The sequence below is a fragment of the Pezoporus occidentalis genome, unplaced genomic scaffold (genome assembly GCF_034315485.1).
Source record: "Pezoporus occidentalis ecotype Australia unplaced genomic scaffold, CSIRO_AGI_Poc_V1 ctg44, whole genome shotgun sequence".
NCBI classification, from domain to species: domain Eukaryota; kingdom Metazoa; phylum Chordata; class Aves; order Psittaciformes; family Psittacidae; genus Pezoporus; species Pezoporus occidentalis.
In genome coordinates, this window is record NW_026915769.1 from 1171980 (window position 1) to 1188183 (window position 16204).

At 37.2% G+C, this 16204-nt stretch overlaps 1 protein-coding gene across 6 annotated transcripts in view; it reads left to right on the plus strand.

Annotated features, from left to right (window-relative positions):
- The window catches only part of BMAL2 (basic helix-loop-helix ARNT like 2), a 38263-nt gene extending 22989 nt beyond the window's left edge, over positions 1 to 15274 (plus strand). For 4 of the 6 annotated variants that reach the window (XM_062634846.1, XM_062634848.1, XM_062634849.1 and 1 more), the window contains 8 exons: positions 114 to 354; positions 1254 to 1360; positions 1957 to 2107; positions 3277 to 3332; positions 4135 to 4243; positions 9901 to 9988; positions 11688 to 11796; positions 13056 to 15274. In XM_062634846.1, coding sequence (XP_062490830.1) covers positions 114 to 354; positions 1254 to 1360; positions 1957 to 2107; positions 3277 to 3332; positions 4135 to 4243; positions 9901 to 9988; positions 11688 to 11796; positions 13056 to 13192 — 998 coding nt within the window. In that variant the 3' untranslated portion in view covers positions 13193 to 15274. The other 2 variants (XR_009967818.1, XM_062634851.1) reach the window with 2 other exon arrangements.
- The last annotated feature ends 930 nt before the right edge of the window (positions 15275 to 16204 follow it).

A 16204-nucleotide genomic window follows, 5' to 3' on the forward strand; every position in this document is an offset into this window, starting at 1 on the left:
GTAGGTAAACATAAAATATAGTTGCTGTGGTCTTACAGTGAACAGAATAAAAGAAGGTAATTCAGTCTACTTTTTGAACCGTAACTGCTTCTTATTTCATTGCTTTTCATTAGATCACAGAAAATACTGTACCATTCATTGCACTGGGTATATGAAGAACTGGCCTCCTAATGAGGTGGGAGTAGAAGAGGAAACTGATGTGGAAAAGGACTGCAGTAACTTTAACTGTCTTGTTGCAATTGGGAGGTTACACCCTTATATTGTTCCGCAGAAGAGTGGAGAGATAAAAGTCAAAGCAACAGAATTTGTTACACGGTTTGCCATGGATGGGAAATTTGTTTATGTAGATCAGCGGTAAGCGTTTTGTTTTTTAATGAAGAGAAAATGACAGTGGCACCACAAGTTAAATTTTTTTCATCCTTTTGGTCAAAACTGTGATTTCGCAGACAGGATAGAGTTTTTAGGTGCAATTCATTTTGAAACTATGAGTACTTGTGCTTTGTTTTTTTGTCAAACAAAATGTAATGTATAAGTGTATTGTCCTATAGGAAAAGGTGAGGTAGCAAGATTAAAGTGTCATAAAATGCACTCATGTACTTATTCATAAAGAAAAAACCTCAAGTTAGAGCTTCATAGTGATGTATATGACTTAAGCAATAAATGCTTCACCAAAAATTATACTTCTTTAAATCTTACTATTTGGAACAAATACATTCTATCTAAATGAGGTACCAAATTATTTCATTAGAAGTGAAAGTGAAGTTCCTATTTCCTGAACTTCCTATAGCAGACTTTTATTTGATGTAGAGACTGAGTCATTATTGTCACTGGAAGCTTTTTATTGCTTTCGGTCATCTTGTCTACCATCTAACAGTGACAGTTTAAACCTATTACTTAAAGTGGCAGAGCAAAATTCAACTACTGATTGGTTGGTTGTTTTTTAATGACTCCTACATGGCCATTGATTGTCTAATGGGAAGACCTAATGATCAAAAGTATTTTGTGTGTACTTGTGGTTTGCATATTTAAACACTGTTATTTTGTCTTTTAATTGTCATTCCTTGCAAATGGATAATTTCCAGCAAATAATATTTCCTGTTGTTTTAGAGCTATACTAATGCTGTATCTTTTTCCCAAACATGAATACAAGGATCTATTTCTTTACATATTAATTTTCTGCTTTATCTGATACTGAAGAAAACAGCTTTGCAGTTGTTTGAATCCGCTGTAGTTCATGTTTTTATTTCTAACAGTGCAACAGCAATTTTAGGGTATCTGCCACAAGAGCTTCTAGGAACTTCATGTTATGAGTACTGCCATCAAGATGATCACAATCATCTAGCTGAAAAACATAAAGAAGGTACAAAATAATTGGTCTTCCCAGACTACTTACAACTGCGTTTACCTGCTGTGTGAAAACACTACAAATCAAATATCAGAAGCTGAGAATTAAGAAAACTAAACAATCTTAGCATTGTCCTTTTCCACATCTGTGTTAAGACATGCCTGCATAAAGCTTGTGATAAAAGCAGAGAGAAACTTCTGTTGCCTTGGATCTTGGTGCGGTGCTTTAACTGCAAGGGAATAATGTTAATGCTTCTTTCAACCCTCTGCTTAATTTCTTTAAAAGAATGAAGAAAGAATCCTGAAAAACAAGTGTGCTAATCATATAATTAAAGACATTGATTATGATAGTTCACGAAGTCAGGAGGCTTCTTACTAGCGGTTTGCAGAAGCATACTACTTGGGCTTTAATTTAAGATTAATAACATTGCTGAAACTATAGTTTGGGTTTAGTAAGGGTCCTGTCCTGTCAGTTGTTCTGGCATTTAGTTTGTGTTACTGGCCATCAAAACCATTTTGGTTTTATGATGCTATGAAACAGATTTTTATTGTTATTAAACTTTATCTTTCCAAGAATAAATATGGTGATTATAACTTTCCTTTCTTATTTAGTGTTGCAGAATAAAGAAAAAGTATTTACAAATTCCTACAAATTTAGAGCAAAAGATGGGACTTTTGTTACTTTAAAGAGTCAGTGGTTTAGTTTCATGAATCCATGGACCAAAGAACTGGAATACATTGTATCAAACAACACTGTGGTATTGTAAGTAATTCATATGACCTCCCCATGTTATCTTTTTGTCCTAATTGCAGTTAGCATTAACAGGAAGCAACCTGTTTAAGAAGCAGAACAAGACTAGAAAATATCAGCACTGCACAAAAAGTGGTTGAGTAGCCTGGAAGAACATTTTTTTGCCTTCACCAGTTATTTTTATTTCAGGCTTAAGTCATGGATTTGACTCTGAAAACTCTGCTGTTTCCCAGTAGAAAAAAAAAACAAAACAACAAAACTAAAAGAGGTGAAAAATTCCTTTAAAGGCAGAAATGAAGGATCTTTTAAGAAAAGTAGATATGAATAAATGGAACTGTGAAGTTAATTCTGCTTTTCCCTCTGAGTTTTACAAGACTGCATGTCAGTTGACCTAATTTTAAATGTTACCCTACCTACTGCATGTGAGAATGTGGAGAAGCGTAACTGATAGACTGTAGAAATTCAAGGCAGGACAAAAAGATCATCTCCAAGTTGATTGCAGGAGAGGAGCCTGTGAGACACTAAAGTCTATATTTAATTCTTCTTTTTAATTCTTTTTCATTTTCTGTGGCTTGCAAATGAGTTATAATTTGGGTTGATTGTTCCAGTGATCCTGAGGATCTTTGCCAATGACTGGGTTTTTGAGATGTCAGAGGGGCCTTTTACCCATTCTGTAGCTGGTTCATGTGTTAAGTCAACATGTCTGTTTTGGCCATGTCCTTTTTCTTCAAGAAGACAGAGAAGAGCAGTTAAAGCAGTCTATGCTATCCAACAGCCAAAGGCCGGTTTTGCCTGCCCTTGAACTCTGGGCATCTGCAGCTGTCTGGAGGAAGGAAGGTAGGCAGAGGCTGCTGGTGAAAGGCCTGTCCTTGTAGCATTTTTTTCTGGTTAGCTGGTCTGCCTCCCAGTAGTAAATATAGTGTTCTTGTTCTCTTGTCATGGCACACAGACAACTATATTGGCCTTTCTTTATTTGGAGAATAAGTGAAAATGATATTTCACCCAATGCTTCAGAAACAGTACAAAGTATTGAGCATAGAAAGATGTTACTAGTTTGAGGATGTTAGTTTTTTCTCTGTGTAAAATTCTTCTTGAAATCAAACATAAATATGCTGGGGTTTCCCTGTGAAAAACTTGCTGATTTGGGGTCTTTAAAATAATTTAATTCATTTAAATCTTAGAGGTCACAACGAGTCAGCTGAAGATGAGGTCCTCTACAGTTCCCAGCCTGCAGAAGGCAAGTGTTGCTTCTTACAGTTATCATAGTGCATGGAATCTTTTTTATTCTAGGTTGTGTACAAGGAAATACTAACTATTTTTAAAGCTAATTCTGGTGAAAATTTCTAGTTACTCACAGCATCCTAATTCATATCATTCACATAACTCTGATCAGAAAAGCCTATGTCATATCTTTTCCTTCTAGCAGCTTCTACTGTAGCTACTATAATACCAATATCCTATAATATAGGATAGGATATTATACCTCTGTCACAGCCTCTGTTCATATCTTGCCTTGTTTTCAGAAGAAATGCAATTGTACTATCTGAATTTACCTATAGAATAGAGGGTGATGCTGATATTGATACATATTTTGTTAAAATTTTTCTGCTGTGCATGGATTCTGATTTCTATGTATTTTTTATCTTTTTTATATAAGGTTTTTATCTTTTTTTACATAAGGCTTTTTATTTTTGCTTTTGAAATTATTCTGTTTAATAACTGCTTTCAGTTTGAAAAATTCAATGGATTTTTTGTTTCATGTGTTTTGCATTGTCTGTAAGACTGGAGGTGGTAATGATTAAAGCTAATTTCATGGAGATCGGGAGTTTTCACAAATACACTATAAACTTATCTTCGTATTACAAATGAAACAACTCCCTTTCCCATGAGTCAGTGTTTTGAAGAATTTAATTTCTGAAAATAAGAGATACAGAACAAAAACTGCTTTAAAATGAATCATTGCATGATTGTCCTTGCTCTGTAATGAAACTGCTACAGACTTAAGGCTTTCTTTTTGTTTTGTTTTGTTTTAACTGTAGATGCTGTAAAACAGTCTTTAGTAAGTGTACCTGGAATGTCCTCTGGAACAGTTCTTGGTGCTGGAAGTATAGGAACCGAAATTGCAAATGAAATATTAGAATTGCAAAGGTAATAAATGCTTAACATCATGCATTAGGCTTTTAAGTAAAGATAGAGAAGAGGTATATGGCAGTATGTGAGGGTTGTTCAAGTTTCATTTTTATTGTGTTATATGTATAAATATTTTTAGGTTGAGCAGTGGCTGTATGAGGTACTGATTGATTATAATCTAATGTTAGTCTCGTACATGTCAGAAAGCATCACTGATGTCAATAAATAGTTTTGTTCTGGGCATGCAGCTTCCTTTGAAAGTATTATTTAATTGTGACTTCAAAAGTGTTAACTGTGGTGCAGCTGCTTCATATGATGTTGAAATGGGTAGATAAATCATTTGGGAATGGAAAATCAGTTGTCTGTGAGTAATGTTTGTATTTTTCTGATAGTGCTGCTCTGCTAGGGGAACTTTCCTTGAAACAGTACCCAATGGAGCACTTTCATAGCCTGTATTGTCCTTTGCCTGGTTATCCTGAATGCAGGCAAAAGTGATAGCACAATTCCCTCCCATACCCATCCATAGATTAAAAAAACCTCACTGCATCATTCCAAAGGGGAATCCATACAAGATTCAAATTGGGAATTAAAGATTGGCCCTTTTAAAACTAACTAGTGTTAGCAGGTACACAGCTTAGGCAAGGAATTTGAAAGGAAGAAACATAATTTTAATGTGAAGATACCTTAAGTATTTTTTTGTGGTGTGTACCCAGAGTATTTTTGTGTGATGCCTGACTTGCCATATTACTCTATGTCAGTTTGTACTGTATCATTTGTTGTCTAAAAACAATTTTTAAGAAGTCTCTGAGCCCCCTAATTTCATGACTTCGGGATACACATGCACAGAAAAAGTCTGTTTCACTCACAACTCTTTTAGGAATTAAGGCTTCATCAGATCTAACTACTTTTGTTAAGGTCAGATTTAGGATAACGGTACTGTCATCAGCACAGGAGAAGTTATGTAAGTCTTAGTTTTGGGTAATGAAGCTGTCCCTCAGACTTTAGATCTTACAATTCCAGTACCAGGTAAACAAATGGCAAGGTATTTTTTGTCTACAGAGCAGTTCGTTTCAAGGTCTCATGTAGTTCTTTCCACTTGCAGTTTTGCAACTGGATCTGAAAGAGTAGTAATACTAAATCTTCCAGGAATAAGTACACCAGTTTTGGCAACAACGGTAATGGTATAAGGAATAGGTCTCTATCCTAGAATATCCTGAGTTGGAAAGGACCAATGAGGATCAAGTCCAACTCTTGACATTACATGTGGTAGCTTAAAGTTAAACCATATATTTAAGAGTGAAGTCCAAACAGGTGTGGGGTCATGACCACTTCTCTGGTTGTTCCAGTGGTTGACCATCCTCTCAGTGAAGATGATCTTCTTAGTATCTTCCCTGATACAGCTTTAAGCCATTCCCCATGTCCTACTGCCGGACACCAGAGAAGAGACATCAGCACCTCCCTCTCTGCTCTCCATTTATAAGGAAGTCATAGACAGCAATGGGGTCACCTCTTATTCTCCTCTGAGCTGAACAAACCCAATATCCTCAGCTGTTCCTCAGAAGTCATGCCCTCTAGTCTTTTTGCCATGTTTGTTGCCCTCCTTTGGACACATTCTAATATTTTTATATCCTTATATTGTGGAGCCCAAATCAGTATACAGTACTTCAGGTGAGTCCACACCAATGCTGAATATAGTGGGACAATCCCTTCTTTTGACTGGTTAGCTTAAAGCACCTCAGGATACTACTTGGCTGTCAGGGTATGTTTTTGACTAACATTGAGGTTACCATCAACCAAAAGTCCCAGATCTCTTTCAGCAGGGCTGCACTGCCTGTTGTCCTCCAGTCTACAGGTATATCAGTGTGCCATCACTTAAGTCAGTTTCTGCTGTTTCAGAAGTAAGCATCAGCTCACCTGTGAGGTTAAGGGAAAGCGTGAAAAGCTTTACTGAAGTCAACATCAACAACGTACAATGCCATCCTCTTACCCACTGTGCTAGTCACCTCCTTGTAGAAGGCTGTAGGGTTGGTTAAGTGTGATTTCCCCTTCATGAATCCATGCTGAAGTCCAGGATTTCCATCATTTTTTCAGCAGTCTCTTCATCAGAAAAAAGTATTTAATTTTCTGAAACAGTGAAAACCGTGGTCAGAGCTGAAGAGTGTGATGAGTGAAAGTGGTAGATGTTTCTTACTCTGTTTCCATTATTCTGGAATTGCATTCCAACTGTGAAGCCACATCCTTTTACTAGAACAGTCAAATTGAACAGGGAAACATTAATTTTCAGTGCAAGGAAGAAAAGAATAAATATTTCAGTTGTGATGGGAAAAAATTGCTACTTAACAACAACAGAAAATAAATCCACCACAAGGCACGTTGGCAGGTTGCTGGAATTCTCCAGAAAGGAGGAAGAAAGCACTAGGAACAATAAAAAGGATTGATACCAGCAGCAGCAAAGATGGGGTGTTACATTTTGGAAATGCCATTGTTAATGTCCTCTCATCAGTACCACCTAGACAGAAGGAGAGTCACTTTATTAATAATAAAATTAATCTGTTAATATCTTTCTGAAGACTGAAGAAGTTGGCAGAAGTTCTCATCTCTGACTGTTAAGATCCCATGCATGACCCGAAAGCTTAATTTCACTCTTGTTCTAGATGCTTCAGACACTTCAGTGTGATGTTCTTGATTGAAATGACCTGACTTTTGCTGAAAATGCTTACCCATGTGAGCATATGTGTGTCATCAGCTTAAGGAAACAAGTTGAAGTAGATGAATACTAAATTCGCTGAATGATGAAAGAATGAATGTATTCCTCTGAAAATCTTCTTCAAAGCTACACCTTGAAAGTCCTGGTATTTGTGTTTCTAAGAACCACAAGCAGTCTGTAAGAACTGACTTTCTGGAAATGTCTGGATGTAGTTGCTTGCACCCAGATGTAGTTCACTTTTCCAGAGTTGTTACTGAAAACAAGGCTGTGTTTCTTCCCTGCTGAAGACCAGAACTTCATGCTATTTCTTCATTTCTCATTTCTATGAAATCAAGTTATCATTTTGCACACACTGAGGGAATCAGAATTGGACAAAAGAGCAATCAAGAGAGGCTAACAGCAGCTGCTTTTCATCAAATACCTTTCTGACTACAAACCTAATCCAGTAGGATGAGTGCATTTATTACCTGAATCTGCTCTCTGCATTTTTAATACTAATAAGATACAGATGGTTCTCAAGCTGTGCATCAGGCATGATCAAGTTTTCTTAAAAACTCCAGGACTATGCCTACAGCTCTATTTACAGCTATATTTGAATTGAATTGGCATCTAATGAATGGTCAGTTCAGTTACAGCAATGCAATTAAAACAGTCTATTCAGTCTGGAGTTTCTCTGCTGGCTTTTAGAGATGTCAGTAGTGCTTATCAAATGGCACATAGGAAATTGGAGTATAGGGAAAACAAATATTCACCACAAACAGCTCTTGATAGACTATTTATTCATCCATTTTCTATCTCTCCTTCAGTGCCTTAGCACATTTCAGATCTGATGAAATGACAGAAACAGAAGCATCCAGGCTACCCTAATTTTTCTATAGCCTTGTCCTTTGGGAGTTAGGAAGAGCAAGGGTAGATGGTAGTTAATGACTGGAAAAAGGGAAATATAACCCCCATTTTCAAGAAGGGGAAACTGGATGACCCAGGGAATTACAGACCAGTCAGTCTCGCCCCCATGCCTGGCAAAATCTTGGAGCACATTCTCCTGGAAGGCATGCTAAGGCACATGAAAAACAACGTGGTTCGTGACAGACAGCATGGCTTCACCAAGGGGAAATCCTGCCTGACCAATTTGGTGCCCTTCTATGGTGGGGCTACAGAACTGATGGACAGGGGTAGAGCAGTTGATGTCATCTACCGGGACTTGTACAAGGCATTCCACACTGTCCCACACAACATCCTTGTGTCTAAATTGGAGAGACATCAATTTGATGGATGGACCACTTGGTGGATAAAGAACTGGCTGGATGGCCACACACAAAGAGTTGTGGTCAATGGCTCAATGTCCAGCTGGAGACCAGTAACGAGTGGTGTCCCTCAGGGATCAGTGCTTGGACAGGTCTTGTTCAACATCTTTGTCAGTGACATGGACAGTGGGATTGAGTGCGCCCTCAGCAAGTTTGCAGATGACACCAAGCTGTGTGTTTTGGTTGATACGCTGGAGGGAAGGAATGCCATCCAGAGGGACCTTGACACACTTGTGAGGTGGGCTGATTGATGCCAGCCTCATGAAGTTTAACTATGCCAAGTGCAAGGTCCTACACCTGGGTCGGAGCAGTCCCAGGCACAGCTACAGGTTGGGCAGAGAAGAGATTCAGAGCAGCCCTGCAGAGAAGGACCTGTGGGTGCTGGTCGATGAGAACATGAACATGAGGCGGTTTCAGTGTGAGCTTGCAGCCCAGAAAGCCAACCGTATCCTGGGCTGCATCAAAAGGAGCGTGACCAGCAGGTTGAAGGAGGTGATCCTGCCCCTCTACTCTGCTTTTGTGAGACCTCACCTGGAGTATTGTGTGCAGTTCTGGTGTCCTCAACATAAAAAGGACATGGAACTGTTGGAACAAGTCCAGAGAAGGGTCACAAGGATGATCAGGGGACTGGAGCACCTCCCGTATGAAGACAGGCTGAGAAAGTTGGGGCTGTTCAGCCTGGAGAAGAGAAGGCTGCGTGGAGACCTCATAGCAGCCTTCCAGTATCTGAAGGGGGCCTATAGGGATGCTGGGGAGGGACTCTTCATTAGGGACTGTAGTGACAGGACAAGGGGTAACGGGTTAAAACTTAAACAGGGGAAGTTTAGACTGGATATAAGGAAGAAGTTCTTTACTGTAAGGGTGGTGAGGCACCTGGAATGGGTTGCTCTGGGAGGTTGTGAATGCTCCATCCCTGGCGGTGTTCAAGGCCAGGTTGGACGAGGCCTTGGGTGAGATGGTTTAGTGTGAGGTGTCCCTGCCCATGGCACGGGCGTTGGAACTAGATGATCTTAAGGTCCTTTCCAACCCTAACTATTCTATGATTCTATGGGAGCAAGCTGTTCAAAGGGCCATGTTATGACACTTTCATTGTTAGTTTTGTATCTGGCACATTCGGTGAGGGAGGTTGAGCAGTATCTCAAGAATTCTGCTAAAAAAAAGTCTTTGTTTTTAGTTGGAATAATTTGAAAATATGGAAAGACAGGTATAAATAGTATATAATATATAGATATATATAATATATATAAATATAATATATAAATAATAGTAGAGGGAACGTTAGAAGTATGTGTTGTTTTCTCTCTATCATTTAGCAGAACCTCCTTATGTTGTCTGTATGCTAGATGTATTTGAAATGTACCTATTTGTCTCGGTGTGCATGATTCTGAAACCTGTTACTCTTTGGTCTGCCAGTGCTGGTGATTCAACAGAAGAAATGAAAGTGTGCTCAAGTAATTATGACCATTGGCCTTTATTGATGTCTTTGTGTTATCAAAACTTGGACCAGGAGATTTGGAATCTTTAGGAGAATTTAAGACAACATTGTCTCAGATTAGCTGGCTTGTGCTTCCTCACTGGGGAGGTCTGGTGGGTTCTGCAATAGGCTGTTTTTCAGTTGACGATCAATGTCACTTGATAAATCAACTAAACATATACAATTTTAGGTTACATTCTTCACCATCTGAGGAGTTAAGTCCATCACATCTCTTGAGAAAGTCACCTTCTCCAGCTTTAACTGTAAACTGCAGCAATGTGAGTATGTCACTGCCTGTAAAAATCTGAAAATAAAACGTTAATGTCAGCTAGCTTAAAGCCTATGTTGGAATGAAATTACCGTGACTTACATTTTTGTGAAAGGCCCTGTAAGGTATTGCCCAACTACCTGGCAACTGCGAACATCTTTTCAGAGATGCGACAGCACTAAAAGTTCCATCCTCACTTACAGGGGCATCAGTTCTAGTCTTAAGGGGTCTATTCCCAAGCCTGAGAACACTGCAGTCTCCGCTCAGTTATTAGGATCTCTGCTGAAGCTCTACCAATATGCTAAATATGAATGCGATTCATGTGATAAGGACTTTTCTGGATTTGGAATTGCATTAAAACTTCTGCTAAAAAACTGTCAGAGGGTGGAAATGTCTTTACCTGTTGACAACCTAAATATAAATAAAATATTAGTTCTTGTTTTCTCTAACTTGTCCTTTTAGTGTTCTTGAAGACCCTTTTAAAAAGTCTTTGCTGTAGGTTCTCAGTTCTTGAATGTTTCAAATTTTTACTTTGAAAAAAGTAAAAATAAAAAAGAGTAAAAACTTAGTCTTCTAAAAATTGATGGAATATGCTATTTTGCTAATCTAATAGTGCTGGTAACACCACAAACTATAACTAGCATAGATACTGACCATACCTATGGAATAATTAGATATTTTCTTAAGTACATGCTGTGTTGTGTGTTGTGCACTGTATGAAAAGACATTTACTTCTCCATCAGCATTTCTTTGAATGTAATTTTTTTTCCATTTAAAGACAGTCTGTCTTCCCATTGCAATTTCCATTTCCTAACAATTCCGTTCTGGACTAGAGATTGTTTTGGCTTCCTCCCTTTTTTATGACCAGTTCTCCTATGCCTTACTGCAGGTTTTTCTCCCTAAGAGTTGGTTGAATTCATATATACTGAACTCTCTAAGTCTTGCAGCATCTCATCATAAGGATAATTTCATTGTAATCATTGAAGATTTTTCTTTATTTTTATACTTTGATATCCCATTTGTTCCTAAAATGCTTTTGTAAGGCATTTCAACTTTATTAATTTCCTTGTAGAATATACACAAGCCAGGCAGCCCAAGAAACTTAAATTGCATGTTGGAGTTACATGAAACAATTAACAAAAGGTTTTTAAAAAGGTTGGGTTTTTTTCCTGGTATGTTTGGGTTAGAATGACTTCCATCCATATCGTTGCTAGCCTAATTTTTCTGAAGAGCAAAGATTTTTATCATGATGGTAACAAAATGCAAAACAATAGAGAAAAGTTTATAATTCATATGCTTTAATACATATAGAACATGGGAGGTATGAGGGTCTTTTTGTTTGTTTATCTTTTAGCTAGAATGTGTCAACATTGACAAACATGGTGTCACTGGGAATTTGTAGTTTATGGTACTAGATGTGGAATGTATATACCAGTACAATTTGTTGTGCTGGATCTATTTGCTGAATATTGAACCCTCAAAAAAGATGCCATCACTGTAAAGTGTACTTATACAGATGTATAAGTAGCACCTTTTACTTAAGCCAAGTCCAGTGCTATGTAAAAATTATTCTTAAATTCAGTAGATCTGCATAGTCTTAATTTATTTAGTTCTTAATACTTTGACAGTGATTTAAGTTTCTGAAATGTAATAATTGTGACTAAATTCAGGATTTAATTCTGTCCTTTTTACTACTTCTGTTCTTTCAGGTGCCAAATAAAGAGTTGATTCAGTTATGTCCTTCGGAGTCAGAAGTTACAGAGACTTCAGAACAAAACCAGGGTGCTAGTCCATATCCCAGTAATGAACCTCTCCTTGGTAAGATTTGTTGCTCTTGTAGGTATTTTGAGGGTTGCACATGAAGACATTTCTGATAATGGTGTAATTTTTGAGTGCACAACTTTACAACCGTGTGTAAATTGTAAAGACGTTTGTCTGTCTGAAGAGGAGAGGACTTAAAACTGATGTGTTATCATTGGAAGACAAGCAGCAAAGTTTGATCAGTGATTGAATTTTGTGACAAAAATAGCATTGCGTAATAGAAATCTACCATTGCCACAGTTTTAATTAGGTACTTACTAGTTCTCTCTCAAGAAAATAGAGAATTTCAATGCAATGGAACTGGTTGTAATTTGTGAACTTGTAAACTTTCATCCTTTAAGCAGTTCATCTCTTTCTTAACTGCAAGCTGTGAATAGTCAATACAAATGGCTAGTCAAAATGTTTTAGAAAGAATTTTGTTTTTCCCTATCCCTTAGTTCAAGTGTGTACTAAAGCAGCGGTTTGTCTGGATATAGAATTCCCTGGCATTGTAAGAGGAGAATTCTATTGTGTTGTTTTTAATATAAAAGGCAAAGTGCTATAAAAGTAATGTTTATGCTTATGCTGTATTTCATCTCATAGAAACTTTTCCATCTCCGTCTTTCATTTCCGTTACTAGAGCTTTACTTATTTATAACCTACAACTTTCTTCCAGTTTCACTATGAGCTCTTTGTATTAAAAAAATCCAAAGGAAAAAAAAAATAGCTAATCCTCAAATAAGTGTCTGAAAAAGAAATCCAAACCAACAACAGTTATCTAAGATAGGCAAGGAAATGTTTTTCATGGATACTTGAGCCAAAGCATTTTACCTTACTTTTGTTAAAGGCAAGGGTATAGTGTTCATTTCTAGAGCTAACACATAGCAACTCTTAAGGTTCAGGAGTTCATCTGGCAGAGTACATCAGATGAGAATTCAGGTACACAACTGTGTTTCTCACTAAAGTAACATAAAGTAGAACGCAGTTTTCTCCTTCAGTGATGTGAACTTTACTGCATGGATACAAGTTTTGCTAGCTAGCAGTTGGAGGTGGTCCAAGGGATCAGCCAAAGACCTCAGTCATTGTCTTAAATCAAGTTATCTATGTCCTTGTAACCGTTTGTGGATAGCTATTATTTCTATTACTTGATTATTTTTTCTAACATATGTTTGCCTTAACTTCAGAGGAAGGTGCTATTTAAAAACAAATCTGTTTTGAAAGTTACCATATTCTTCATGCTTTGTACTGCTTGCATTAATGTTTTAATAATTTTACAGGTGGTAATTCTCAGCTGGACTTTGATGCAATATGTGAAAATGATGACACTGCTATGACAGCTCTTATGAACTACTTGGAGGCTGATGGAGGACTTGGGGATCCAGCGGAACTCAGTGATATACAATGGGCTCTCTAGTTTTGCTTTTTCAAAATAAGAAGGAATGTACAATCCGTAATGCACAACAACCATACATCCTCAGTACTGTATTATAATTTTGTAATGTCTTATTTGAATTCATACTTACTGTCTATATATTTCTAAAGACTGAAGCCTTGTTCAGAGAGAGACAGTTTCTTCTGATGCACCTATGGAAAAATGCAATATTTTTTTCATGATGGGGAAACCTTGAAATTTTAATATTGAACCATCTGTAACTGGAATGCTTAAAACACTATATTTTTGCTAAGAAGCTTTAACCAAAAGGTACTGTACAGTGTACAGGAATACTTTTTCTTAGTTTTAATACTTAAACCTTCTATTTATTGTTTTTGTTTCAAATGGTAGAATATTGATTATCCGTGTTGCTTTCTGTAGAACATACTGTACTTACACAGTTTATTTGTAACTATTAAATTTCATTGAAATGATGAATTGCACACACTACACTTGTAAAATAAGGTATTGTAATACTCAAATGAAGCAGTTTGTGATTCTTTGTCCTTTCAGAAGTGCAATTTTTGTAGTCAAAAGTAAAAATAAAGCATACAGCTCTGGGAGCAAGGATTTGCATTGGAGCACCATAACAATAATGTTTTGAGAAAAAAATGGTCATTTCTCCAGTACATAATAAGGGTGTAAGAAAGGATCAACAAAATTTTAATTACTATTTTGTATTATCTGTAATGTGTTATTAGAGGGGCAGTGCACAGAACCTAAGAAAAGTAATGCTAGAACTGTAATAAAGCACTTTGGTCTCGCCACGGGTTATTTACTAACTTAGAGAAGTTTGGATTGTCTTGGTCCCAGCGTGAGGCTAGCACTGTCTGTTAGTGCAAACATGTTCTATAGTATCTTTTGTCCTCTCCATGTTTTTGGAGAGATTAGGGTGATTTTCTGTTGCTTGAGTCTGTGACTTTTAAAAGTATTTGTGTAATATAGTGCTGTGTGTAAGTAAATGCTATATAGGATGACCTTCTTTTGGGAGACAGCTTTTGCAAGAATTGTAACCCAGTTACAGAGAATTACTCAAGAACATGGCACTTAATGGGTTGTATTAGAACAATATAGCATTAATATATAAACGGGATCTTTTATCTCTGGTATTAAGGGTTTAGATTACTTTTTGCATCAATTATAGCTCATAAAAGCACAGTTTTCTGCTTTGTTTTGGTTTCTAAATTCGGGTAGTGAAAGGAAAGCATTTGAAGATACTCAAAACATGCATATGTAATACAGACATTTAACCACAGGTACTACCATAAGCACTGTGGTATTTGTTTTAACACTAAAGGTAGGCAGCCTATTTGGCTATTTTTGCGATGGCCGAGGTGTGTGCGCAAATGGATGTGGTAGCCGCTAGATGTCAGGCTTCCACTATTAGATAACGGCCCTTTCCTGAAGGAATACATCATTTCGTGATGCGCTGGCTTCTTCATATGCTTTGGCAGAGCGCCTTTGTATCTTATAGATATGAACCTATTTGCAAATGATGAATTTTTTGGTGACATCTTGTCCAGATTTTCTAGAACGGATTGTTGGGTTGATTTTTATTTTTCAGTCTATAGATTTTGCATGGGATTTCCCGCAGTCAGAGGTTTTGGTTTTTTTTTACAGACATGGGGCCAAAATTATCTGTTCGCTAGCTTTATTAGAATAAACTTTGCTGTTTCTTCACAGACAATGGATTTTGGGCTACATCATGGAGAAAAATGAGAAAAATAAACTGGCGCTTTTAAAGAATTGGTCAAACTCTATTTGTATAAATGAACTTGGAGAATTTCAGTTTTTGCCACTGTAAAATGCATTCTTTTTTTGTATTTAATTATAGAAATAAACAATAAAACAAGAAATACTGCAGCGAACACAGATAAATGAGTAAATAAATAACTTGAAATTATGCAGACTTTCCTCGGCATAGTTTCTTTTTGAAAACTGTTCAGATGTTGTTATTGAAGGAGCATATTCACTCTTTCACAAGATTTATATGACTGTCTAGAGTCAAACCACTATTTTTTGATTCTTCTTGGGTTTCTCTGAAAAATAAAACCAAAAATGTGACTTGGAGTATTTTGCAATGATCAGTATTGTGGCTCTCAATTAATTTATTAGAGTCTCCCTTTATGATTTGTGAACTGTTGTGGCTTAAAGCAGTCTTACAGAAAAAGTGTGACTTGTAAGTAATGATGAAGCACATCATTACTTTCTGAATACAGTTGAGATGGTGTGTGCTTATTGCTGTTTGTGTACCAATACAATTCTAGTAAGATACTGACAGAGGTTTTATTTTTGACAGATGTGTTTAAGTCAGGTCAATGAAATGTTATTTTGATGCACTGCTGTTAAATACGAAGTACACATGCTTTCAGATCCCAGGCTCATTCCATGAAAATATAAATGGGGAGGTTGAACTAATGAGGATTTTAGTACCTCAAGATGATGTTCCCTAGCCATGATAACTTAGTAATCCAAACCAATGTCCATTTTCTGGGTACTAAAAACCCTGGTGTTGAAGCTTCACTGGAACACATCTGGAAATGAAAGTGCCTGTAGGCTCTACCTGAAAGATGCTGTTTAGACAGAATGCATGCATTCTTCCAGAGTCTTGTTTCAGGTAGGTATGCTAAGTGATAAAGCAGGTATCAACAGGCTCTTAAAAGCCTTATTAGTTATCAGGGTTGTACTTGGAGATAGGTCAACTAATTTGTTACTGAGGGCACATACAGAATTAAAGATAAGAAAATCTTGATGGGAGAGGAGTTCAGATGTAAGCAGCAGCTTATTTGGGAAACTAGTTCCTGTGTTGACAGGAAAACGTGAGAGAATTATTCTCAGAATTAGGAGCAGGGAATGAGAAGGTGGTAGAGACAAATACCATCTGGGTATTGTTGGAATGAGCAAGGGGTCTGGCTGGGCAGAGGGCAATAGCTGGTTGTCAGCAGCCTGAGTTGGAGCAGAGGCAGACTGCAGAAAGGCCTGGGCTGCCATGTG